The sequence below is a fragment of the Corythoichthys intestinalis genome, chromosome 14 (genome assembly GCF_030265065.1).
Source record: "Corythoichthys intestinalis isolate RoL2023-P3 chromosome 14, ASM3026506v1, whole genome shotgun sequence".
Classification (NCBI taxonomy): Eukaryota; Metazoa; Chordata; class Actinopteri; order Syngnathiformes; family Syngnathidae; genus Corythoichthys; species Corythoichthys intestinalis.
The window spans coordinates 1,028,896-1,056,089 of NC_080408.1; the positions used below are offsets into that span (position 1 = coordinate 1,028,896).

The 27,194-nt window shown below is 40.0% G+C and overlaps 1 protein-coding gene across 3 annotated transcripts in view; it reads left to right on the top strand.

The window, feature by feature from the left end:
* The window catches only part of LOC130929656 (phosphatidylinositol 4,5-bisphosphate 3-kinase catalytic subunit alpha isoform), a 54,684-nt gene extending 27,761 nt beyond the window's left edge, over positions 1–26,923 (top strand). For all 3 annotated transcript variants that reach the window (XM_057857004.1, XM_057857001.1, XM_057857002.1), the window contains 10 exons: positions 1,394–1,558; positions 5,505–5,608; positions 5,879–6,050; positions 10,458–10,564; positions 13,478–13,599; positions 13,765–13,843; positions 15,781–15,951; positions 16,028–16,145; positions 16,219–16,370; positions 18,185–26,923. In XM_057857004.1, the coding sequence (XP_057712987.1) occupies positions 1,394–1,558; positions 5,505–5,608; positions 5,879–6,050; positions 10,458–10,564; positions 13,478–13,599; positions 13,765–13,843; positions 15,781–15,951; positions 16,028–16,145; positions 16,219–16,370; positions 18,185–18,455 (1,461 nt within the window). In that variant the 3' untranslated portion in view covers positions 18,456–26,923. The remainder of the gene's footprint in view (positions 1–1,393; positions 1,559–5,504; positions 5,609–5,878; positions 6,051–10,457; positions 10,565–13,477; positions 13,600–13,764; positions 13,844–15,780; positions 15,952–16,027; positions 16,146–16,218; positions 16,371–18,184) is intronic.
* Positions 26,924–27,194: the final 271 nt, after the last annotated feature.

The following is a 27,194-nucleotide window of genomic DNA, read 5'->3' on the forward strand; positions in this document are numbered from 1 at the left end:
TATTTCACGATTCTACACAAATGGCACCCATTATTAAAAATCTGATTGGCTAAAAAAGATTGAAATTTGTTAACACGCGCACTTTGCAGGCCAAGATGACCATCATTTTGGATCAAATCAACACTTTTGATGGTCTCATTGGCAGAGAACAAGAACGGCGTTGGGTTTCTCACCTATTTCATATTCTACAATGAGCTATCTTTCGAATGACACATTATGTAGTTTAAAAAAAAAATTTAAAAAAAATTATTTTAACTCATTTGCTCCCAGAAACGTATAAATACGTTCTATTTTTAAATGCTCCACTGTCCCAAAAACATATTTATACGTCTTTTTCGTGTTTTTTGATAAGAAGCATATTTAGCTTCCGCTGTATCTGAGAAACAAAGAACAAAGCTCCAAACCCATTTTAAAGCAATAAAACTGGCCACTGGAGGGCAGTAGCGCATTTTGTAAGACGAGGCAACCCGATTCAACAGCAGTGAACGGCCGGGCAGCATGGTCAGAGCGCTGGCTGCGTGAAGCCAGGCGGCGCTCCGACCGAACAAAACAACGAGAGGACGCCTGGGACGCCAGGTGCTGGACGACCGTGCAAAACGAGTGAAACCCCCCGTGGAGCGGCTCGCCAAGCAGACCCCGCAGAAATGCAAAAAAATCCATCTTTTTGAGACAGACAACGATGAGGGAAAAGTTTACACAGCTTACGTGGCGACAACGGCGTCATCTCGGCGACAAACCATCTTTCAGTAGTCGTGTGTGAATAAATGGTTACTTTGCTATCTAAGGCTCTATTTGTCTGGTTGTTCATGGTATTTTGTAAAAGGAAAACATTATTCAGATGTTTGGAATGTAACTAATGCAAAAAAAAAGCTTTGTTAAAGTCAAAGTTATGTTTGAAATGTATGCGTTTACAAAAAGCTAATTTACTCCCGTTTTTTCATCAGAAATTGGAAAATTGCTCAAACTAAGCTATTTTCTAATGCTGATTTCAAAAGAATGGAATAAGATACAAACTTACTTTTTTTCTGCTGAAAGAAGAGAGTCTTATCTTTCTTTTGGTGGGTTCCAAGTTTATATAGCAATAGAACAGAATTTTCTGTGGGCCTTGCAAAATCAGTCAAAATCCAGAAAAAAATGTCCGGGAGCGAAGGGCCTGGCTCTGGTGAAAATGGCTGGGAGTGAATGAGTTAATTGTGTATTTAAGAATAAACATTTATTGCATTTGAATAGGTGATTTAGTTTGATGTATTGTCACTACATTGGTGGATACATTTTTGGGGGGACAATATCTCATATCGGCAATAATTACATATCGCCTACTCAAATTTGTGATCGCAACAGGTCTCCTTCCTCGTAATTACTCAGCGTAACTGTAGCACTTTTCCCGCACCAGATGTATTGCCTTCTGAAGGATTGGCCCGCGATCAAGCCGGAACAAGCCATGGAGTTGCTGGATTGCAACTTTCCCGATCCCATGATCAGAGATTTTGCTGTAAAGTGCCTTGAGAAATATTTAACAGATGACAAACTGTCACAGTACCTCATTCAACTGGTTCAGGTGAGTTCACTTTGACGTGTATTGTGTTTATTTTTAATGGACCGCACTATAAGGCACAACTAAAAGCTTTCAATTTTCTCAAAAGTGCCCCTAATAATCTGATGCGCTTTATACCTATATGGGTCAATATATGTTGATTATGGCATGACGTGCCCCTTTGGCGCTGCTCCATCGAGTGACGGCAACCATCACGCAACCCCAACCACTGCTATTACTACAGGCATGAAAATCTCTAACCTTTCAGCGAAATTCGCTGTTTTGAAGTCAAAAAGGGTGACCTACAGTGGGGAGAACAAGTATTTGATACACTGCCGATTTTGCTGGTTTTCCCACTTGCAAAGCATGTAGAGGTCTGTAATTTGTATCATAAGTTCTCTTCAACTGTGAGGGACGGAATCTAATACAAAAATCCAGAAAATCACGTTGTATGATTTTTAAATCATAAATTTATATTTAACTGCATGAAATAAGTATTTGATACATTACCAACTAGTAAATATTTCGGCTCTTAGTTCTTTTTTAAGAACCCCTCCTCTTCTCCACTCATTACCGGAAGTAACTGCACCTGTTTGAACTTGTTACCTGTATAAAAGACACCTGTTCACATGCTCAAACAAACAAACTCCAACCTCTCCACAATGGCCAAGACCAAAAGAGCTGTGTAAGGACATCAGGGATAAAATAATAGACCTGCACAAGGCTGGGATGGGCTACAGGAAATAAGCAAGCAGCTTGGTGAGACGGTAACAACTGTTGGAGCGATTATTAGAAAATGGAAGAAGTTCAAGTTGACGGTCAATCTGCCTCGTTCTGGGGCTCCATGCAAGATCTCTCCTCGTGGGGCATCGCTGATCATGAGGAAGGTGAGGGATCAGCCCAGAACTACACGGCAGGACCTGGTCAATGACCTGAAGAGAGCTGGAACCACTGTCTCGAAGAAAACCGTCGGAAACACATTACGCCGTCATGGATTAAAATCCTACAGCGCACGCAAGGTCCCGCTGCTGAAGCCAGTGCATGTCCAGACACGTCTGAAGTTTGCCACTGACCATCTGGATGATCCAGAGGAGCAGTGGGAGAAGGGTCATGTGGTCGGGTGAGACCAAAATGGAACTTTTTGGTCTAAACTCGGCTCGTCGTGTTTGGAGGAAAAAGAAGGATTAGTACAACCCCAAGAACTCCATCTCAGCCGTGAAACATGGATGAGGAAACATCATTTTTTGGGGCTGCTTCTCTGCCAAGGGTACAGGACGACTGCACCGTATTGAAGGGAGGATGGATGGGGCTATCTATCGCCAGATCTTGGCTGACAACCTCCTTCTTTCAGTGAGAGCCCTGAAGATGGGTCGTGGCTGGCTCTTCCAGTATGACAACGACCCAAAGCACACAGCCAAGGCAACTAAAGAGTGGCTCCGTAAGAAGCATCTTAAGGTCCTGGAGTGGCCTAGCCAGTCACCAGATCTGAACCCGATAGAAAATCTATGGAGGGAGCCCGGCAGCAGCCCCGAAACCTGAAGGCTCTGGAGAAGATCTGCATGGAGGAGTGGGCCAAAATCCCTGCTGCAGTGTGTGCAAACCTTGTCAAGGACTACAGGAAACATTTGGTATCTGTAATAGCAAACAAAGGTTTCTGTACCAAATATTAAGTTCGATTTTTGTGATGTATCAAATACTTATTTCATGCAATTAACTGCAAATTTATTATTTAAAAATCATACAACGTGATTTTCTGTTTTTTGTATTAGATTCCGTCCCTCACAGTTGAAGAGAACTTATGATACAAATTACAGACCTCTACATGCTTTGCAAGTGGGAAAACCAGCAAAATCGGCAGTGTATCAAATACTTGTTCTCCCCACTGTACATGAGTTGTGTAGATCCGAGGAGAAAATTTTTAGGGGGCGGGGGGTCGGGAGATTTTTTAAAATGTCGGACGCTTAGTATGCAAGCGGGGAAAGCGGCACAAAGCCAAAAAATGCGCCAGAGTGGCCAAAACATTGACTTATTTCAAGGAAACATAGGAAGGTACATTGTTGTGTCGTGTCTCTTTAATGCTAAGCTTGGCTGCACGTCGGGGGTGAATGAACACCTAAAGCGCCCTCAACCAGTTGTAATTTTGGAAGACAGCAGGAGACAATTACAAGCTGGCAGATCGTAAGTCCATCTAACTAACGACATGTTTTATTGAAGTTGATAAGCCTGTCGCGATATGCAATGAGTCCATTTAAATGGTGTTATACTTGTATAGCGCTTTTCCACCTTTCAAGGCGCTCAAAGCGCTTTACACTACATTGCCATCTGCCTACTGGTGACACAACACCAGGAGCAATGTGGGGTTCAGTATCTTGCTCAAGGATACTTAGGCGAGTTCCTCAGGGCAGAGAATTGAACCCACAACCTGTGGGTTGGGGGACAACTACTCTACTACTAAATAAAAATGAGGGCAGTAATTTTCACGGCTGTGTTTTATTGCCTATACGCACGCGTGCTGATGGCATATGAGACAACAGTTCCTTTCACAGATGTTTATTGGTCATCAACACGCCGTAGAATTAAAGTTCAGACATCGAAAATAAGGAAACACATCTATATTAAACACTGCAAATGTGAGCATTACTACATTGAGGCTAATGAGGAAAAAAGACAACCTACTTTAGCCTGCTATTAAACATAGGCATTCTTCTCCAAAACGCAAACTTGCGGCTAAAAGGTGACACTTCAAACATGAAAAATCGCTGCTTAGCAGCATTTGCAAACAAAAAAAAATGATTACTGACACCACATGCAATGACAAAAAGGGCTTTTTACGAACTGTAAACCTTATGGTGAGCGGTTTAGAGAACGTACTTCCGGTGGACATTTCAAAATAAAAGCATGTCATGTTCGTCATATAAATTACGATTTTTGGAGTTAATCCTGCATACTTCAGAATTCAGATTCTACACTAAGAATAGCTTTAAAATGACACCCTTTATGAAACATCTGATTGGCAATATAGCTACTATAATATTTATGCTAGATTATTTTTTTTAAAGAATTTTTAAAAATCATGTTAGAAAGGTAAAGTCAGTGTTCTGAATCTGTTTACATTCCATTCTTTTGCACTAGTTAATGCTATTAGCATTTGAACACATTGTTTATTTGTGATTTATTGTTATTATTTGTTGTTGTAAAGTGTTCCAAAATGTTTTTTGAATTGATAAGCGTCATCAAAAATTTCATTGCTAAATTAGTTTAAAAAAAAAAAAAAAAATGGGGGATTGGGGGGGGGATTATTAGATTAGTCGACTAATCGGGAGAAAATTAGTCGTTTGGGACAGCACTAGTTGTACAATGTACCGGAACATATTTCCTCCACACTCTTCTCACCTTTTTAACCCTTGATCCATTTTCATGCCTGCTACTACTACTATTACTACTGCGCCTCATACCAGGGGTGTCCAAACTATTCCACATAGGGCCGCCGTGGTTGCTGGATTTTATTCCAACAAAAAATGACACCTTTTCACAGATCTGGTGTCTTACAAGTGTAATCAGTGTATTGCAGTCAGGTGTTTTAGCAGAAAGCTCGTTGATTAAACTATCTGTGCTCGATTGGTAGGAGAAAAAACCAGGACCCATAGCGGCCCTTGACGACCGGTTTGGACACCCCTGCCTTATACTGTAACGCGGTGCGCCCTATACATGAAAAGTTTTTAAATGGGCCTTTCAATGAAGGTACGCCTTATATTGCGTAAAATTCGGTAACTGGCTCTCAAAGTTGTATTTTTATTACTCATTATCTGCCACGTCCAATCCATTCGAACTGGGAGGGATGGGAGCCAATGAATGTTCATTCGTTGCCATCCCTCCCGACTCTACTTTGCCTGATCCATTTTTCAGTATTTACACGATGCGCTTCAATATTAATGATTTCCTCTGTATGTTTCTCTAACTGTGTCAATAGGTTCTAAAGTATGAGCAGTACCTTGATAATCCACTTGGCCGTTTCCTGCTGAAAAAAGCATTAACCAACCAGAGGATAGGGCATTTCTTCTTCTGGCATTTAAAGTGAGTTCATTTTCATGTTCAGAATCGTACATCTGAAGGATGCCATTCCTGGAAAAATAGCGTGGGGGTGCTTTGTAATTCTTTCTCAATTCCCACTGGGTTTGAAGGATACATCTGTCATTGGAATTGACTGATATAGCTGTGTAAATTGTGTCCTGTTTTTTTAATATCAAAGAAAAAAAAGTCTGAGTATTTCCACCACTAAAATGTGTCTGCTGGAAAGGCCGCAAAAATGATGAAACTGATAGTCGTGTTCCGCCATGTCTCCAGATCGGAAATGCACAACAAGACGGTCAGCCAGAGGTTCGGACTCCTGCTGGAGTCGTACTGCCGGGCCTGCGGCATGTACCTGAAGCACCTCAGCCGCCAGGTGGAAGCCATGGAGAAACTCATCAATCTCACGGACCTCCTCAAACAGGAGAAAAAGGATGAGGCGCAGAAGGTAATCAGAGCGCTGATAGCCGCTCGACCGAATCGCGTCGTTTAATGTCATTGACATTTGGCCTCGGGTTCGTAATGGTGCTTTGTAGCGGGATGCTTTAGCTTTTCTTGCCTTATTGTACACTTTACGCAGTTAGCTATTTCAAAAATGTGGGGGGGAAACGTTTTATGGTGGCAAAAATTGACATAGTATGCAAATGCCTAAAAAGCAGTCTTATTGATGTTATCATATCCCCTGAATTGCAAATGAGCAGTCTATTTATTTGGATTGGCTGGTATCGTCCAACCTTGTCATGATTTATTAATAGGCTCTGCACTAAGGGAGTACAAAAAATCAATTATGAGATGCATCGCAATTCGACACGTGACGATTCGATTGTGATTCATAAATTTTCAAAAACGATGATATTCCCTAATAACTTTATGACAGCCGCGAGTAGCGGAACGAAATTTAAGACACGTCTGCCGCCCGGACACCTTTAACGGACGCACGCACAACGTTATGATGGATGCTGCTGGTTACGGAGCGATAGATTTACTCCATTTCAAAAGACTCGATAAATAAATTTGTTTATGAGACAGGCAGGGACGGACCCGGCGGTCGCGCTTTGGGTCCTCTTCTTTGCACAAGTTATTTTTTAAAGCAAGAGGGGAAGAGAGATGGTTCGTTGCTCCTTGTCTTTCGGTTGTCCAGCAGCAGTGTTGGGAATATTATAAATAACGGCGTTATTTTTTCAGTAGCGGGATAATCTAACTAATTATTTTTTTCCGCCGTTACTGTTACTGGCGGTCAAAAGCGGTGCGTTACTTACTTTGAATAAATTGAAGAAACTACCAGTCGTAGCGAGTCTACTCTGCTCTGTTTATTTGTCATCCAAGACTTGGGGTGCGTTCAGCTTCATGGCAATGAAAATAGTTGCAAGAACGATGGAGTTGCCGTTTGATACGGTCATAATGTGCAGGTCCTGCACACATCCGTAGCAAAACTGTTCGTAGCTTTGTAGCGATTTGTAATATCCGAATCGCTTATGAGTTTAGTAACATACACCAAACAATAAATACAGTAGAATGTCCATTTTGCGTAATTGCGGAAACCCGTCGACATCTTTACTCCATTTGTCTTCGGCTTGCTCGTAAGGGTCAACATTGTTCACATCCTTAAGTTTGATCACATATCTGTTCTTCGCCTTAGTAACGAGTTTGTCTCTTTATCGAAATGGCAAGTTAAAGTTTAATGCCCCGCGAGCCAGACCTGCTTCCAATATGGCTGCGTAGTTGTCAAATCTCACGCGATCCCCCATTCTGTGACCGTAAACGCTCAAGCCTAATAGCGCATGTACTTCAGAGCCGGTGTTTTCACACACAAACCGGAACAGCGCGTGCGGCAAACGCACACACGCAAATCAGATGCAGAAGGGATATGATGGCAGAGCATTCAGAGGAAAATTTGTCCTATACGAGGTGGAGATATAAACACTATTTCAAGTTGGTCGAAATTAAAGGAAAGAACGTGCATGTAAAGTGTAATTTATATCCCGGGGCAAAGCTTTTGTCGACATCTGTGGTAAGCAATTCAAATCTGTTTATTTTTGTTGCACTTCAAGTGTAGGATAAATCTGTTGCTGGTGAGGTGCAATAAATATTACAAGGATCTATAACACAACTGTCTTTTCTTCTCTGTACAACTGACTTGAATACTGTTCAGAAAATTTCAAATTCTTTGACATGCAACAACTTCTTTTTAAAGTAACGGAAATAGTTACTTTCCTTGGTAACTAGTTACTTTTACTATAGAGTAATTCAGTTACTAACTCAGTTACTTTTTGGAAGAAGTAGTGAGTCACTATAATTACTTTTTTAAAGTACCAAGCCCAACACTCAGTAGGTTCAAGTCGTGTTAATTGGAAAAAGTCCCTAGTGTTTTGCTAAGTCCTGTGTCCGTCTATCAGAGGTGAATACACGAACCCTCTTGTACTGTTTAGCTTTTATTGTTGTTCTTTTTGAGATGTTAGTTGTTAGCGGCGAGCGCTATGCTAATTAGCAGCTTTGCTAACATGTATTTCCATGTCAAGTTGTGCGTTGTTTGGTTACTCCAGATGCAAAATGTTTAAAACCAGGATTAAGTACAGCGGTAATACTACATGACATGAGAAATGGTACAAAAATGTGTGGTTAAAAGAAGTCCTATTTCTAAAGGCATTTTGTTTGTTTCCACAAAATGTGGAATTCATTCCACCAGTGTAAATTTTATTGTATTGTTAAAAGAAATAAGTACTGCCTTTGAAACGGCTAAAGTTTTTGCACCTCCTTGTGAAAAAGAGCATCTCAAGGTCAGCTGTGTGTTGTATAGGCATGATGAGAAATAAGTACTGCCTTTAAAATGGTTGTTATTGCACTTTCTTGTTAAAAAATTAAAAGAAGCAAATTATGGGCAGCTTTTTGTTTTATGGGCATGTTTCTATTGTTGCTGTTGAATGGTATTTGCCATGTGGCAAAATGGATTTTGCCATGTGGCATTTTTTTTTTTTTTTTTTGCCATGTGGCATTTTTTGCCAAGTGCAAAATGTATTTTGCCATGTGGCAAAATGTATTTTGCCATGTGGCAAAATGTATTTTGACTTGTGGCATTTTTTTTTTGGTATGTGGCAAAATGGATTTTGGTTTGTTCGTTCGTTTTTGCACTTTACACTTGTTTTGGCCGATCTCGGGGTGAACGGGAACTTTCTGAAACCCAAAAAGGCTCACACTCCTCTCCCTGGTGCAGCTACAAAAGCCTGCAGCCATTTGGCTAGCATGATGCGAAAAATAAACATTAATTCGCAAAATCAGCTGAATCCGCAGTCTATCTGCATGCTATAAAGTAGTGCTTTATTGTGAGATGCTGACCTGGGTGATGTCACATTCGCAATCGTCCTCAACCCGAGACTGTAGCCGGAAGTCTCTCATTTTTATGGTGCGGGATTCAAAAATTGAATAAATAAAACAATCGCTTCCACACACATCCAAGTGGTCCATTTCATTCAGGAGCATAAACACCATGTGATATATGAAATAAACATGCTTTTTGCTGTCATACGTTTTTAAGATAGCGGGCTTTTGCTATGGAACTTAGCCAATTGTACTTCTATTTTACTTTGATCCTCATTTATTTATTTTTTTAAGGGCCGTCAAAATTATCGCGTTAACGGGTGGTAATGAATTTTTTTTAATGAATCACGTTAAAATATTTGACACAATTATCGCACATGCCCCGCTGAAACAGATTAAAATGACAACACAGTGTCATGTCCACTTGTTACTTGTGTTTTTTGGTGTTTTGTCACCCTCTGCTGGCGCTTGGGTGCGACTGATTTTATGGGTTTCAGCACCATGAGCATTGTGTAATTATTGACATCAACAATGGCGAGCTACTTCTTTATTTTTTTATTTAAAATTTTATTAAAACAGAACCATTAAGAGGGGTTTTAATAGAAAATTTCTATAACTTGTACTAACTTTTATCTTTAAAGAACTACAAGTCTTTCTATCCATGGATCACTTTCACAAAATGTTAATGTTAATGCCATCTTGCTGATTTATTGTTATACTGAACAAATACAGTACTTATGTACAGTATGTTGAATGTATATATATGTCTTGTGTCTTATCTTTCCATTCCAACAATAATTCACAGAAAAATATGGCATATTTTATCGATGGTTTGAATTGCGATTAATTACGATGAATTCATTTTTAAGCTGTGATTAACTCGATTAAAAATTTTAATCGTTTGACAGCCCTAATTTTTTTATACCAATTGAGGCTAAGCTCAGGTTTTTTATTTTATTTATTTATTTAAAAAAAAAAATTTTTTAATGGAAGTGCAATTCTTCATAGTTGGAAGAAACACTGGGAATTTTTTTATTGTATTCGTCTTTAATACTCTTTTGAAAGCGCAATCTTAGCAAGCTTTTGTTTTACATCTCCTAAAATTTATTCTGCAACGCATTAAAACATTGTAATCTGATGACTAGATTATTCAAACTAACTAGTTGATGGATTAATCGACTACTAAAATGACCAATAGCTGCAGTTCTAGATCAAGTGTTGAAACGTTATCTATTAAATGTCAGCCATCCAAGTTAAAATGGATGTCTTTTGCTGTCAATGGTAGTATTCAGGGTAGAGTAGTACATATGTAGTGGTTGTTTTCTTTTTGACTCTTTTCATCATTCTTGCTTGAGATTGCCAAGAGTTGTGGACAGCGTACAAGTCCAGTGGGTGTTTATTCTCCCACTCAGCCCAGAGTCGAGCAATGTTACATCATTGTGAAGGCTGAAGGAAGCCAGCAGATGGACTTGACTTTTACTTAACGCTTCGACTCCAGCTGTTCGCATCTGACATCTTATAGATTTGACCTCTTTCTCAGGTTCAGATGAAGTTTCTGGTGGAGCAGATGAAGAGGCCAGACTATATGGACGCACTGCAGAGTTTCACTTCCCCGCTGAATCCGGCACACCAGCTGGGAAACCTACGGTATTTTACCATCCTCATGTCACTCATATACAGTGGTTTGAAAAAGTAACCTTTTAAAATTTCTCACATTTCTGCATAAAATCTCCATTAAATGTGATCCGATCTTTGTCAAAATCACACAGATGTAAAAACAGTGATTGAACTAAAACCACCCAAACATTCATAGGTTTTCATATTTTAATGAGGATAGCATGCAAACAATGACAGAAGGGGAAAATAAGTAAGTGAACCCTCTGCCTAAAGAGACTTAAAGAGCAATTGCAAACATTTTAAGTCAGGTGTTTGCCCAATCACACATGAGTGGTTTAAAGCTGCCCTGCCCACTATAAAACACACACCTTGTAAGAATTGTCTTGATGAGAACTCTCGTCTGATGTGCATTATTGCTCGGTCAAAAGAGCTGTCTGAAGACCTGCGATCAAGGATTGTTGATTTGTATAAAGCTGGGAAAGGATCTCTAAAAGTCTGGATGTTCATCAATCGACAGTCAGAGAAGTCGCCTACGAATGGAGAGAGTTTGGCACTGTTGCTTCTCTCCCAAGGAGTGGCTGTCCACCAAAGTTCAGCGCAGAATACTCAGAGAGGAAAAAAGAACCCTAGTGTGTCTGCTAAAGACTTACAGAAATCACTGGCACAGTCCAGTATCTATTTACACACATCAACTATATGGCCAAGAATGGTGTTCATGGGAGGACTCCACGGAGGAAACCACCGCTGTCTTAAAAAAACATTGTTGCTCGTTTAATGGTCGCGAAAAGGCACTAGGATACTCCACAGAAGTTTTGGCAAAATATTATTTTGCACTGATGAAACCAAAGTTGAATTGTTTGGGAGGAACAACGGAATTCATCCCCACCGTGAAGCATGGTGGAAGGAGCATCATGATTTGGGGCTGTTTTGCTATCTCAAGGCCTGGACAACTTGCAATCATTAATGGAAGAATGAGGCTGACTGTCAGACAGTTGAAGCTAAAAAGAAGATGGATGCAGCAACAACACAATGAACCAAAACACAGAAGTCAATCAAGTTCGGAATGGTTTCAGAAGAACTAAAAACACGTTCGGGGTCAAAGTCCAGACTTGAACCCCTTTGAGATGCTGTGGCATGACCTAAAGACAGCGATTCATGCCAGACATCCCATGAATCTGACAGCAGTTTTGTAGAGAAGAATGGACTTAGATTAGTCGTGATCGATGTGCCAAACTGATCTGCAGCTACGGGAAGCGTCTGGTTGAAGTTATTGCTGCCACAAAATATAAAATGGTTCACTTCCTTATTTTTCCCCCTTCTGTCATTGTTTGCATACTATCCTCATTAAAATACGAACATCTATAAATGTTTGGGTGCTTTTAGTTAAAGCAGACACTGTTTTTTCATCTGTGTGATTTTGAAAAAGATCAGATCACATATAATGGTTATTTTATGCAGAAATTCCAAACGGTTGAGATACTTTTTCATACCCCTGTAGACACTAACCAACTATAAGCCGCTACTTTTTTCCCTCCCTTTGACTCGCCTTGCGGCTTTAACTCATTGGCTGCCATTGATGGTGATAGACGTCCTATCCACTCGAGTGGACTTCTTTTGCAATTGACTTCTCTTGTGACACGAGTGTTCATTGCTACTCCTCCCGGTTCAAATGACAAACTTATATTTCTGTTTAAAAAAAGAAGAAGAAAAAAAGAATATTATGTCTTTTTTGTTTTATTTATATAAAAACAATACGATTAATAACAATTATATTAATACTTGAAGGTTTTTATTCCATTATTTTCTTTTAAATTAGGAATTGAAAAAATAAAGACAAAGAAGACAATATTAAAATAAAACATTTTGACTGGGTTTTTGCCTTTTTGTTTTATTTAGTTTTAAAAAGTAACAAAATTAATAACACAATAATTATACTTCCTGTTTTTTTCCGTTTTAGATTTTTACTTTAAAATTTTAATTTAATTATTCAAAAATTAAGACGCAAAAGACAATATTAAAAAATGTTTACTGCTTTTTTTTCTTTAAAAAATGTTAAAAGAAAATGAGTAATAAGTGAATATTTAATATTGTTAATTAGAATAAAAAAAAGACATAAAAAAGAATCTTTTTTATTCTATTCATATAAAAATAACACAATTAAAACCATTTTTAAGTAATTAAAAAAAACAAAGTTTTCTTTAATATTCTCTTTTTGTCTTTTTTTTACTTTAATGAAAAAACAGTAAATATTCAATTCATACTTATTTGATCACATTTTTAAAATAAAACGAAAAAAAAACTTGAAACTTTTTTTATATTGTCGTTTTCTGTCTTATTTCTTAAATTTATCAAGTAAAAAATTCAAAAAATGCAAAAAAAGGACAGAAAACGGTAATGATAATTATTGTGCTATTAATAATGAAAAAACAGTAAATATTTAATTAATACTTATTTTATCACATTTTTAAAATAAAACGAAAAAAAACTTTATTTTATATTGTCGTTTTTGTCTTTCATGTCTTTAAATTCAAAAAATGCAAAACAAAAAAAGACAGAAAACATTAATGATAATTATTGTGCTATTAATTTTGTTACGTTTTTAAAATAATAAAACAAAAAGGACTAGAATAAATATTTTATATTAAGTATTAAACTACATATATTTAAATATTGTCTTCTTTGTCTTTTTTAAATTCCTAATTTAAAAGAAAATAATGGAATAAAAACCTTCAAGTATAAATAATAAAATTAACAGAATATTTATAATTAAGGTTGTCCCCCCCCAGTTTTTTGATGAAATAATTACTGATCCCAGTTAGAATACATTTCACATCTCTCACTGTCAATGCCAGTGGCTGAATTAGTAACAAAGCTTTAATTTGATCAAAATAGCAATATTTTCAGGCAACTCGTCACATGGAATTTTTTCTGTTTGTGCGCCAGTCTGGAAGAATGTCGGATGATGTCATCTGCCAAGCGACCTCTGTGGCTTAATTGGGAAAACCCGGATATGATGTCGGAGCTCCTATTTCAGAACAACGAAATCATCTTCAAAAACGGAGACGGTGAGTCTCGTTTCATCACGCGACCACATACTGTACTTGAAAATCCGAATGACGTGGCGCCACCAAAACGATCCGGACAGCTCGGTCACGACGCATCATACGGTTGATGTCTGAGAAGCTCCCTTTTAATACTCGTCTACTTCGCCGCGCTTTGTGTCTTTGCAGATCTGAGGCAGGACATGCTGACGCTGCAGATCATTAGGATAATGGAGAACATCTGGCAGAACCAAGGCCTTGATCTCAGGTAGGCGCTTCACTTCATGTGACGGCAAGGATGCAGGTGCTCATTAATAGGCGCCGCGTCACTTTTATCTTCTCTCATCTCCACCTCCATGCAGATTACTTGCAGCCATCTAAGGTCATCGGATAGTAAAAGCACTTTGAGATGGGATAAATAACCGGGCCTGTACGGGATTCGTCGGCCGATCCCTTTTAGTTATGAATTGCGCCGCCGTGCCGATGCGCTCGGACACTAATTAATTTTCTCGGCTACAACGACTTTAAAAGAGGAACCGGCTCGGAGAGTGTGTTTGATACTATATCAATAGCTGGAAAAACTCTAGGTCAGCCGCCAATCTGGCATTGCTACCTTAACATTAGGGATGTCCCGATCACATATTTTTGACCCACCAGCCCGAGTCACCTGATTTGGATCCTTTCACAGATGTTTCTTAACACACTGTAGAACTACAGTGGGGCAAATAAGTATTTAGTCAACCACCAATTGTGCAGGTTCTCCTACTTGAAAAGATTAGAGAGGCCTGTAATTGTCAACATGGGTAAACCTCAACCATGAGAGACAGAATGTGGGGAAAAAAAACAGAAAATCACATTGTTTGATTTTTAAAGAATTTATTTCCAAATTACAGTGGAAAATAAGTACTTGGTCACCTACAAACAAGCAAGATTTCTGGCTGTCAAAGAGGTCTAACTTCTTCTAACGAGGCTCCACTCGTTACCTGTATTAATGGCACCTGTTTTAACTCATTATCGGTATAAAAGACACCTGTCCACAATCTCAGTCAGTCACACTCCACTACGGCCAAGACCAAAGAGCTGTCGAAGGACACCAGAGACAAAATTGTAGACCTGCACCAGGCTGGGAAGACTGAATCTGCAATAGGTAAAACGCTTGGTGTAAAGAAATCAACTGTGGGAGCAATTATTAGAAAATGGAAGACCTACAAGACCACTGATAATCTCCCTCGATCTGGGGCTCCATGCAAGATCTCACCCCGTGCCGTCAAAATGAAAATCCCAGAACCACACGGGGGCTCCTAGTGAATGAGCTACAGAGAGCTGGGACCACAGTAACAAAGGCTACTATTAGTAACACAATGCGCAGCCAGGGACTCAAATCCTGCACATACACACACGTCCAGGCCCGTCTGTGGTTCGCTAGAGAGCATTTGGATGATCCAGAAGAGGACTGGGAGAATGTGTTATGGTCAAATGAGACTAAAATAGAACTTTTTGGTAGAAACACAGTGTATGAAAAGCTTGTGAAGAGTTACAGAAAACGTCTGGCCTCCGTTATGGCATACAAAGGGCACATAACAAAGTATTGAGATGAACTTTTGGTATTGACCAAATACTTATTTTCCACCATGATTTGCAAATAAATTCTTTAAAAATCAAACAATGTGATTTTCTCTTGTTTTTTTCCCACATTCTGTCTCTCATGGTTGAGGTTTACCCATATTGACAATTACAGGCCTCTCTAATATTTTCAATTGGGTGAACTTGCACAATTAGTGGCTGACTAAATACTTATTTGCCCCACTGTAGTTACAGCAGTGTTTTCAATTAAAAAACAAATTAGCGAAACAAAAACATCACAAATCCCGTTTTTTTTTTTAAACTTTTTTTTTTTTTTAAATGCAAATCAGTTGTGCGGCACAAAATAAGAACGTCTATCAGCCAATGAGTTCAAGTTAAAAGCTTCTGATCGGTCTTTTCGATTTCACTATCAGAGCTGTCTCAGTCTGAGATGAGACTGTGATTAGCAACTCTACAACTTGCGAGCGAGAGTCTTGTGATGTCAAGGTAGCATTAGTCAGAGGGACGGCAATCTGGGAAGAAAGCCGTCTGAAATGGCCAGCTTGTAAGAGGCTTAAGATGATTACGGGAACCTTTCAATTAGTCCTTTGAATCCTTCACGTCCTTCCCCTCTTCTTCCAGGATGCTCCCGTACGGTTGCCTTTCCATCGGCGACTGCGTAGGTTTGATCGAGGTGGTGAGGAATTCTCACACCATCATGCAGATCCAGTGTAAAGGAGGCCTGAAGGGGGCGCTGCAATTTAACAGCCACACACTGCATCAGTGGCTCAAAGATAAGAACAAGGGCGAGATGTGAGCGCCGCACGCGAGAGCTTCATTCTGATACACCGTGCTATGATCTGACATTTCTTCTCCATTGTTATTGAAGGTATGACCAAGCTGTAGATTTGTTCACGCGGTCATGCGCGGGCTATTGCGTCGCCACGTTTATCCTGGGCATAGGCGATAGACACAATAGCAACATCATGGTGAAAGATGACGGACAGGTAAGACAAAATTTCACAACTTTCCATCTCTTCTCAACGATTACTATTATTATTATTTTTTTTTACGCTGCAGCTGTTCCACATCGATTTCGGCCATTTCCTTGACCACAAAAAGAAGAAATTTGGCTACAAGAGAGAGCGAGTGCCCTTTGTTTTGACACAAGACTTCTTGATCGTCATCAGCAAGGGTACTCAAGAGTGCACCAAGACCAGAGAGTTTGAAAGGTACAAAATCAAGACAATTTGCCATCAAATAAAATCCACAGATTTAAGCTAGTATGGCACTAAATAGGTAAGTATGGCACATTTATATTAAAATGTGCCTTTGTAAGTCATAATCATGGAAAACGCTGGATGGGTTAATTTTGGATTGAATGTTGAAAAACATGCCATTTTCGTCGAAAACCAGCGTGCACGTTTGAGATCATTGTGCAGAGGCAGTTAGTTGGATCCTCCTCAAAATTGGTGAGACTGTTCATGAGACATATGAGATATTAAGTTATCAAAATGGTGTTTTCTCATTCACGGGCCTGACCCGGGCGGGGTACCAAAGTCGGGCGTTTTTTTTTTTTTTTTTTTTTTTGGCAACACGCCAATTCAGTAAATGGCTAACAACTTCCTGATACAAGGTGCAATATTTTTCATATTTGGAATGCATGTGAGGTATCCGAGCCTGAACACGACTGCATTGAAATATTACCCATTAGTCCTGGCGCCCCCTAGTGGGAACAGGAAATGCCCTTTTTTACGAGAAAGGGTCCTCCTTCTCGGGAAAAAAATCAATTGACCTCAAACCTGCATCATGGGAGCCTTAAGGCATGTATTCGGGGTATTGAGTTTTCGTTGAAGTGGCAGGGTCCAAATCTTCTTCTTCTTCCTTCTAGGGCGTTGACGTGGCTCAGTGGTAGTGTTGTCGTTCCCCAACCCAGAGGTTGTGGGTTCGATTCTCCCCCCTGATGAACGACCATTTACCATTTCATGGCAAATGAAAATGGCCAATTTGAAGCTCTGAACATGCTCGACAACTCACCAAAATTTGCACATACATGGGGTGTGACGTGGCTCAGTGGTAGTGTTGTCGTTCCCCAACCCAGAGGTTGTGGGTTCGATTCTCCCCTCTGATGAACTACCATTTCATGGCAAATGAAAATGGCCAATTTGAAGCTCTGAACATGCTCGACAACTCACCAAAATTTGCACATACATGCGGCTTTGTGTAAATTTCAATAATTTTGCAATATTGCGAAAAAATGACTCGGTAGCGCCTCCTTAAAACTTTCACGGCAGCCGAACCTCTGGATCTGCGCTGGCGCAGATCCAACGACCCGGGCTGGCGAGACCCGACAACCCAGCCAAAAGGCCAAACTGCACATTCACCTTCGTCTCAACCTCTTGTACTGGCTCCATTTTGAAAGCTGGAAAAAGGCTTCGAAACACAAGTTGACAATTTATTCAGAGTCGACAGCAATCATACAGCACAGAGGGACCCAGGCGAGAGGATTCAAGGTCACCATATCACAAGTCAACAAAAGGTTCCAGAGAAGAAATGACAATGCTTAGTTAAACATTAAAAAAAAATATTTTTTTTTAAGGCTCTCGCTTAAGGCTCTCACTGGGCGGGCTGTGGGCAGGAAGAGGGTGTGTTTATGACAATCTTCTATCGCAGTTTGGGCTGTTTAGTCCGTGTGTCACCGTTGCTGGGTCATAGTTAATGAGGCAACTGAGGTGGGAGGTTAGGCCTGCCTTGATTTCTGAGAGGTTAAAACGTCTTCTTGTTCTCGGGTGTTGCTTTGGGAGGCCGGGGTGTCTTGGCCCCACCGAAGAGATGACGGCGTCTTTTCCTTTGCTTATTAGGCAAAGGCTGATAAGCCAGTCTGCTTCATTTTGTCAAACGGCATGGAGTATCGTCTGCTTGGTTCCTTAAACTATGGTTAAATGCTTTATTGTAACAAATGTTTTAGAATAATGCAAATAATTATACGGTGCCTATGAAAAAAAGGTACTATCTCCTTCAACTCGAATCTTTTGTGCAACCCCAGGTTCCAAGAGATGTGTTACAAGGCCTACCTGGCGATCCGGCAGCACGCCAACCTCTTCATCAACCTCTTCTCCATGATGCTGGGCTCCGGGATGCCCGAGTTACAGTCGTTCGACGACATCGCTTACATCCGCAAGACCTTGGCCTTGGACAAATCGGAGCAGGAGGCCCTGGACTATTTCATGAAGCAGATGAACGACGCTCACCACGGCGGCTGGACCACCAAAATGGACTGGATCTTCCACACCATCCGCCAGCACGCCATGAACTAAGAGAACCAAAAGGGCGCCCGAGAGCCTCGATCAGGGACACTACACGGCTGCACTACACGGACTTCCCGGTATTTCATGGCTTCTTCTCTACGTAGGAAGTAAGAGTGAAACGGACCTTCGCCGTATTTGCCCGACGCAACACTTTGTTTTCTTCTTCATCGTTTGATATCCGTCGATGGACGAAGCCGCGCCTCGTTTTCCGGACCGCTTATTTAACTCTTTCGGCGCCGTTGACGTACAACAGATGTCCAATCGCGTGACTTTTTTCGTACTCCGGAAAGAATTTGTCGCTAGTAGACGTCCAATCCATTTAAAGTGGGAGAGGGTCAACCCTCTCATTTCAAATGGATCGGTTCTCGATGACCATTGACATCTAATTCATGTCATTGGCAAAACACCTTTGCGAGTTGGACCGTTTTCTACGACACTTTCAATCAGATCGCAAAAAGGATCATTTCCAGGCCCTGATCGCAAATAAATTGGACGTCTGTCCCCGTCGACGGCAGCCAAAAGGGTTTTTGGACATGGGGACGAGGCATGCGGAAAACAACAGGACACTAACAATCCAAATTCTGAAAAAAGGAACTAGCAATATTCACGGAAAGCCCATTTGGTCTTCTACTATGCAGTATTAGGGCCACACAAAAAAGGGGGAAAAAATTACAAGATTAAAATAGTAATATTTTGGGGTTAAGGTTGTATTATGCCTTTAAACTCATATTACAACTATTTCTGGCAAAATTACAAATAATGACATTGTATTATGACTTAAAGTGCCTATGACACTAATAAGCATGTGTCATTCATATTTCATGCGGTATTTCATGCTCCTGAATGAAATAGACCGCTTGAATTAGGGCTGCAGCTATCGATTATTTTAGTAGTCGATTAATCGATGAACTAGTTAGTTTGAATAATCGAGTAATCAGAGAAGATACATGAAAAATTAAAATACACGAGCTTAGCCTCAAATGGTATTAAAAAAAAAAAAAAATTTGGATCTATGTACAAAAAAAGAACAATTGGCTAACTTAGCGTAAGTCCACTAGCTTAAATGCAATAAAATGCTAATGTTTTTTTTCTTTCTTCACAATAAACAATAAACTAAATTACGAATGCATGAAAAAAAACATTAGCTCAAACAAAAACTTAGCTTATGTTGGTCTTAACATGGAGCAGCTGGATTCAGCCATGTGAAATGAGGCAGACTAGAGGGCAGTGTATCCACCCAAATAAATAAAACTAAAAGCAAACACTTTCAAAATAAACCATTACAACATCACTTTAATTTAACGAATACTCAAAGCAGCAAAATTTAATTCGAATGTTTTTCTCTAATCGAATACTCGAATTAATCGTTGCAGCACTCGTTTGAATGTGTGTGTGGAAGCGATCGTTTTATTCATTAAATTTTTGAATCCCGTGCAATGAAAATGAGTGACTTCCGGCTCCAGTCTCGGTTTGAGGACGTATGCGAATGCGACGTCACCCGGGTTAGCATCTCACAATACAGCATTGCATTATAGCATGTGGATGGACTGTGGAATCAGCTGATTTTACGAATGAATTCGTTTATTTTTTGCATCACGCCAGCCAAATGTGCTGCAGGGTTTTGTTGCTGCACCAGGGAAAGGCATGTGAGCCTTTTTGGGTTTCATAAGGTTCCCGTGCACTCCGAGATTGGAGTCAGACAACTGTGGGACCATTGGACTTACGAGGAAGTGAGTGAACATCGTATTTTGTATTATGTCAAATATTGGGATCATGGCACACCTTTTAATGGGGAGGTGGCTTGTGTTTTGTGGCTGATTGTCTACCGAAAACGCCACTTGGCTGACGACCGGCGTCTTGTCGCACACCTCCCTGCTGGGAGAGCGCTGTGCTTATTGCCCTCTTCGTGTGCGACTTCGTGGCCGCGAATACAGCGATTACAAACTAAACACTACAAAGTTTCTTTAAATAAAGGACTATTTACTTATGTTTGATCAAAAAGTTCTCCTTAGACACATCCTGCCATGTTAGCTGCACAACAGCCGCACGCCACTCTCTCACTGTTTACGTCTTTGCCGTGTAGTTAAGCATTAATTTACGCCATATTCATGCTGACGTGGCAGCTACGCGCCGGCGGTCATTCTTTAGCTGCTTCCCCGGCAAATGAGCTCTTCTGGCTGCAGCAGGGGAACGACGAGCTGTAACTTGCCCGCTCCCGGGCGGGTTGCCGATTGTCTCCGCCGCTGTGTGACATGATCCGGGGTGGTTTTGTGTGATTTTTAGCTTGGAAAGGCGAGAATACGACTTTGAAACATCACTCGCTTAGGGTTAGCATGTCATGCCTCCTGGTTTGTTTACGCTCTCCGAAGCCAGGGCAGGGAAATGACAAAAGCCGGACTACGGTGGCATAAAATATCGTTCGGGAGGTGCAAAAAGTCGACAGTTATGACCATTATGGAGTCATTTTGCAGGGTTGTACTGAAGAAATGCATTTTTAAAATTTCATATTCCATTTAGCACAAGACTGGTATTTGTCATGGCCATACCATTTATTTAGCAATTAGGGAAAAATACTTGGATAAAAAGAACATCCTGTAAAAATATTGGAGTAGAGAGATTGAAACAATGACATTTTGCGGCTCTCTTCGTCGCGTTTTCCTTGTTCTGAATAATTCCTCCTCAATGGGCTGAATTCTAAATCAGATAAACCGTGACCTTGCGACGTCATCCTCCAGTTGGGGACGGTAGAGCGCTATAATGACAGACGGGGCTAAACTGCAGATTAAAAGACTAATTTCTCGTCATCTGCGCTTTGCCTAATTGTTGTATATAGTCGAATTGTCTCAAACGATGATTCTGATTCACATAATAATGCTATTTAAGACTTTATCCTGTCATAGGCACTTTAATCTTATATTACAAGGTGTGACTTCATTCTCGTAATATTACGACTTTATTCCTATTTTGAACATGTTTTTCTTTCTTTCTTTGTGAAGCCCTATTACTCAGTTGAAATGCTCAGACGACTGACAGAGATGGCATTTATTCCCTGAATTTTGCTGGCCTATTCGTAGCAAACCCTTCAACCCGGTCGATGGTTTTTTTGTTTTTACTTGTACAGCAGTATGCCCTTTGACGTGCGTGGTATGCACGGATTCCTCTTTGAGTCCATTTCTACTGAGCCAAAGTACTCGATGTGTAAAGCCCTCAGCAGTCTTATTGTCTCCTTTATTCCAATTCTCTACTCATCGCACTGATTTCTGCAGTCTGTGTTTTTGTGCGTCCTGTCGCGTTATCAGTATTACTGGGTGGCTGTTGTTTTTCGAATGCTGTTACACTATGCAAATCGGAAGCGTTAACTCATTGGCATCCAATCCGTTTTGACCGTGAGGGCTGCCACCTCAGCGGCTCCCTGTTCTGGTACCCAGCTGCGTGCTATCAGCTGATAATGTACCAATAGAATATGAAAAAGTATATTTTTTCTTTGAATCCAGAATTTCTGCAAATGTAAATTCATTCTATCATGACAGCGCTTAATTCTTTGTCTGCCACCGACGGCGCTAGACGTCGGTTTATTCGTCACTTCGCCCTTCCACTTCAAATGGATTGGACGTCTACTAGTCATCAAGTCATTTCGATTGACGGCAGAAGCATGAAAAGAGCTTTCATCGCCGCTACCAACATGGCGTCAGGCTGGCGGCCATGTTAGTAGGGGCCGCCTTCCTATCAAAGTGGTCCAAATGAAGTGGTCACAAGCTTATTTCTTAACTGAAGATGATTTCATCAATGTTGAAGTGTTTGCTATTCAGTCATTGGCTGCCATTGACGGCGCTAGACGGCCAATCCATTAGAACATTTATTCGCTGCCGCCCTCCTACTTCAAATGGCTTGAACAGCTACTCAAGATGTCTCTCCAAGGGACAGTTGGGACAAAACACTCCCAACTCTTCAGGATGCTCAAATTATCCCGCCAACTTTTTAAGCAACCTTATTTTCGTTATAAAGTGGTATGAAAAAGTATCTGAACCTTTTGGAATTTCTCACATTTCTGCATAAAATCTCCATCAAATGTGAGCTGATCTTTGTCAAAATCACACAGATGAAAAAACGGTGTCTGCTTTAACTAAAACCACCCAAACATTAAGAGGTTTTCATAGTTTAATGAGGATAGCATACAAACAATGACAGAAGGGGGTAAAAATAAGTAAGTGAATCTTCTTCATAAGGAGACTTAAAGAGCAATTGAAAGCAATTTTTACTACACAATCCAAGTCAGGTGTGTGCCCAACCACTCATGAGTGGTTTAAAGCTGCCCTGCCCGCTATAAAACACACACCTAGTAAGAATTGTCTTGATGAGAAGCATTGTCTAATGTGCATCAGGGCTCGGTCAAAAGAGCTGTTTGAAGATTGTTGATTTGTATAAAGCTGGGAATCTGGTTGTTCATCAATCAACAGTCAGAGAAGTTGTCTACAAATGGAGAGAGTTTGGCACGGTTGCTTACCCCCAAGGAGTGGGCGTCCACCAAAGATGATGCCAGTAGTTCAGCGCAGAATAATCAGTGAGGTAAAAAAGAACCCTCAAGTGTCTGCTCAAGACTTACAGAAATCAGTGGCACAGTCCAATATCTCCGTGCACACATCAACTAAATGGACAAGAATGGTGTTCATAGGAAGACTCCACGGAGGAAGCCACTGCTGTCGAAAAAAACATTGTTGCTCATTTAATGTTTGCTAAGCAGGCACTCGGACACTCCACAGAAGTTAAGGCAAAATATTTTGTGGACTGATGAAACCAACGTTGAATTGTTTGGGAGTAACACACGACGTCATGTGTGGAGGAAAAATGGAGCAGCTCACCAACATCAACACCTCATCCCCACGGTGAAGTATGGTGGAGGGAGCATCATGATTTGGGGCTGTTTTGCTACCTCAGGGCCTGGACAACTTGAAATCATTAATGGAAGAATGAATTCAAAAGTTTTGCAGGAAAACCTGAGGCCGTCTGAAAAGAGGATGGCTGCAGCAACAAGACAATGATCCAAAACACAGAAGTAAATCAACTTCAGAATGGTTTCAGAAGAACGAAATACATATTCTGGAGTGGCCAAGTCCAAGTCCAGACTTGAACCCCATTGAGATGCTGTGGCATGACCTAAAGACAGTGATTCATCCCTGGAATCTGACTGAACTACAGCAGTTTTGTAAAGAACAATGAGCCAAGATTAGTCCTGATTGATGTGCCAGACTGAGCTGCAGCTACAGGAAGCGTCTGGTTGAAGTTATTGCCACAAAATATTAAATACCATGGTTCACTTACTTATTTCTCCACATTCTGTCATTGTTTGCATACTATCTTCACTTAAAATATGAAAACCTATAAATGTTTGGGTTGTTTTCGTGAAAGCAGACAGTTTTTTCAACTGTGTGGTTTTGACAAAGATCACATTTGATGGTGATTTTATGCAGAAATGTGAGAAATTCCAAAAGGTTCAGATACTTTTTCATACCACTGTAGATCTCAAAAAGTGCAAATTGCGATGCATCGGCACATTATCTGTTGGTCATTATCGACACAGCGCTATTCGATATTAGCCATCCCAGTTGAAATAGATTTGAGGTCGATGACAGTCAATAGCAGTGAATGAGTTATGTCGGATCTTTGAAGGCCGATGCAAGAGTCTGTTATCCCATAAAATTCCCACAACAGAAGGAAGGAACTTTTTTACAAAATTGGAGAATTTTTTTTTTTTGCTTATTTTTCTCAAAATTTTTGTCTTGTGTAAGTCTATTTTTGCCGAATTGAGAAAGGTCGGAATGGCTCGTTCCCTACTTTCGAGTTCCGAGTGTCCTCCTCCCAGAGAGGTACCAGCCAGCTTTACCAAATGCTGCATTCATGCCTGAAGTGATTAAAAAAAAAATTTTTTTTTTGTCCTGGTCAAACCATTCAAACGCAAAGTTATGACCGTTCTTCTTTGCTTTGTGCTGTTTTTGTTAGGCACCCTACATTATGTATGTACAATGAAGTATTAGGGACTCTCAAAAAAAATTGCCCGACAACAATAAAGTCATAGGTTGTAAATATTACGAAATGAAAAGTTTTAATATTACAATTTTTTTATTTTTACCAGATTAAGGTCGTAATACTTCACGTCATATGATGAGATGTCACGTAATGTTATGAGAAAAAAATGTTACGTGATTTTCGTAATATGACGAGTTTAAAGTGATATTATGTGTCTTTTCGTAATACAGTGGTATGAAAAAGTGAACCTTTTGGAATTTCTCACATTTCTGCATTAAATCACCATCAAATGTGATCTGATCTTTGTCAAAATCACACAGACGAAACAACAGTGTCTGCTTTAACGAAAACCGCCCAAACATTTATAGGTTTTTGTATTTTAGTGAGGATAGTATGCAAACAATGACAGAAGGGGGAAAGAATAAGTAAGTGAACTCTCTGCCTAAGGAGACTTAGAGCAATTGAAAGCAATTTTTACTACACAATTTAAGTCAGGTGTGTGCCCAATCACTGAAGAGTGGTTTAAAGCTGCCCTGCCCACTATAAAACACACACCTGGTAAGAAATGTCTGGATGTTCATCAATCGACAGCGAGAGAAGTTGTCTACAAATGGAGAGAGTTTGGCACTGTTGCTTCTCTCCGAAGGAGTGGCTGTCCACCAAAGATGACGCCAAGAGTTCAGCGCAGAATACTCAGGTAAAATAAATAAATAAATAAATAAACAAACAAACAAGTGTCTGCTAAAGACTTATAGAAATCATTGGCACAGTCCAATATCTCTGTGCACACATCAACTATATGGCCAAAAATGGTGTTCATGGGAGGATTCCACGGTGAAAGCCACTGCTGTCTAAAGAAAACATTGATGCTCATTTAATGTTCGCAAAAAGGCACTCCACAAAAGTTTTGGCAAAATATTTTGTGGACTGATGAAACCAAAGTTGGTTTGAGAGTAACACACAATGTCATGTGTGGAAGAAAAATGGAACAGCTCACCAACGGCACCGTGTAGCATGGTGGAGGGCGCTTCGCATCATGATGATTTGGGGCTGTTTTGCTGCCTCAGGGCCTGGACAAATTGCAATCATGAATGGAAGAATGAATTCAAAAGTTTTGCAGGAAAACCTGAGGCCGTCTGTCAGACAGTTGAAGCTAAAAAGAGGATGGATGCTGCAACAAGGCAATGATCAGAACAGAAGTAAAGTAACTCCAGAATGGTTTCAGAAGGACATAATACATTTTCTGGAGTGGCCAAGTCAAAGTCCCCATTGAGATGCAGTGGTATGACCTAAAGACAGCAATTCATCCCGGGAATCTGACTGAACTACAGCAGTTTTGTAGAGAAGATTAGTCCTGGTCGATGTGCCAGACTGATATGCAGTTACAGAAAGTGTCTGGTTGAAGTTATTGCTGCCACAAAATATTAAATGTGATGGTTCACTTACTTATCCCCCCCCCTCCTGTCATTGTTTGCATACTCTACTCATTAAAATATGAAAACCTATAAATTTTGGGTGGTTTTAGTTCAAGCAGACACTGTTTTTTTCATCTGTGTGATTTTGACAAAGATCAGCTCACATTTGATGGTGATTTTATGCAGAAATGTGAGAAGTTCCAAAAGGTTCAGATACTTTTTCATACCACTGTATGACTCATATTTATTTATACTCCTATTTTCTCAACTAAACTCTTCATATTTCCACTTTAATCTTGTAGTAAGAAGACTATATTCTTTTAGTCCTAGTTTTTTGTTTGTTTGTGTGGCCCTAATACTAATAATATCTACGAGGTATAGTACGTATGAGGTCCTCGACTAACTTTTTTTTTTTTTTTTTTTTTTGTGGGGTGACCCGATGCTGTTTACTTGAATTTATTGTATAGAAATGACCTTGTTACTTGTGAGGTACAACAAAGTCACAAGGAAGGTAACAACTGCTACTACATGTGCAAATGTTTTTTTTTTTTGTGTTCCCTTCATTAACTACAGAGGTAATATATTTTTGTATTTTTTGAAATATAATCCAACTCGTATATGGATTTGCTTACCAGAAAAAGAAAAAGAAAAAAAACACGTGTCTCATCCTCATCATAACCCAGTAGACAACTTGTAGTTGTTGAAATAATATGAAAGGTCGGTCGAGTGGGTGAATGAAGGACACGGCTTGATGATGGCTTTCCCCTTGGAAAAAAAAAAAAAAAAAGCACAATGAGGAAAACGAAGATAACCCTGCATGTTTGAAAAGAAAAATCTGTGTACATATTTGCATATATATTATAAAGTCTTGTTTTGGTCCTTGTCATATGACATGATCTGACAAGAAACTGTAAGTATCCATGATTATGAAATAAAGCATTTCTCCTTATAATGAATTTTATTGTGAACGAACATATGTTTCTATAATGGCACTTCCGCTTTATTGTGACTATTTTGATGAAAGAAATAAACATATTTTCAGCCAAAAATCATGACCGAGTGGTAATTGCTTATTCATGCTATGCGCTTGCACATATATGGTGACCACGGACGAGCGTACAGTGCTGGCCAAAAGTATTAGCACTAGAGATGCCAATCGATCGGGTCCGATCATGTCATTTTCAAAGTATCGGAATCGGCAAAAAAATATTGGCCATGCCTTTTAAAAATATATTTATACAGTATATATTTTAATTAAATCACTTTCTAATTGTATTTAACGTGACAGACATAATATGTTGCACTCATC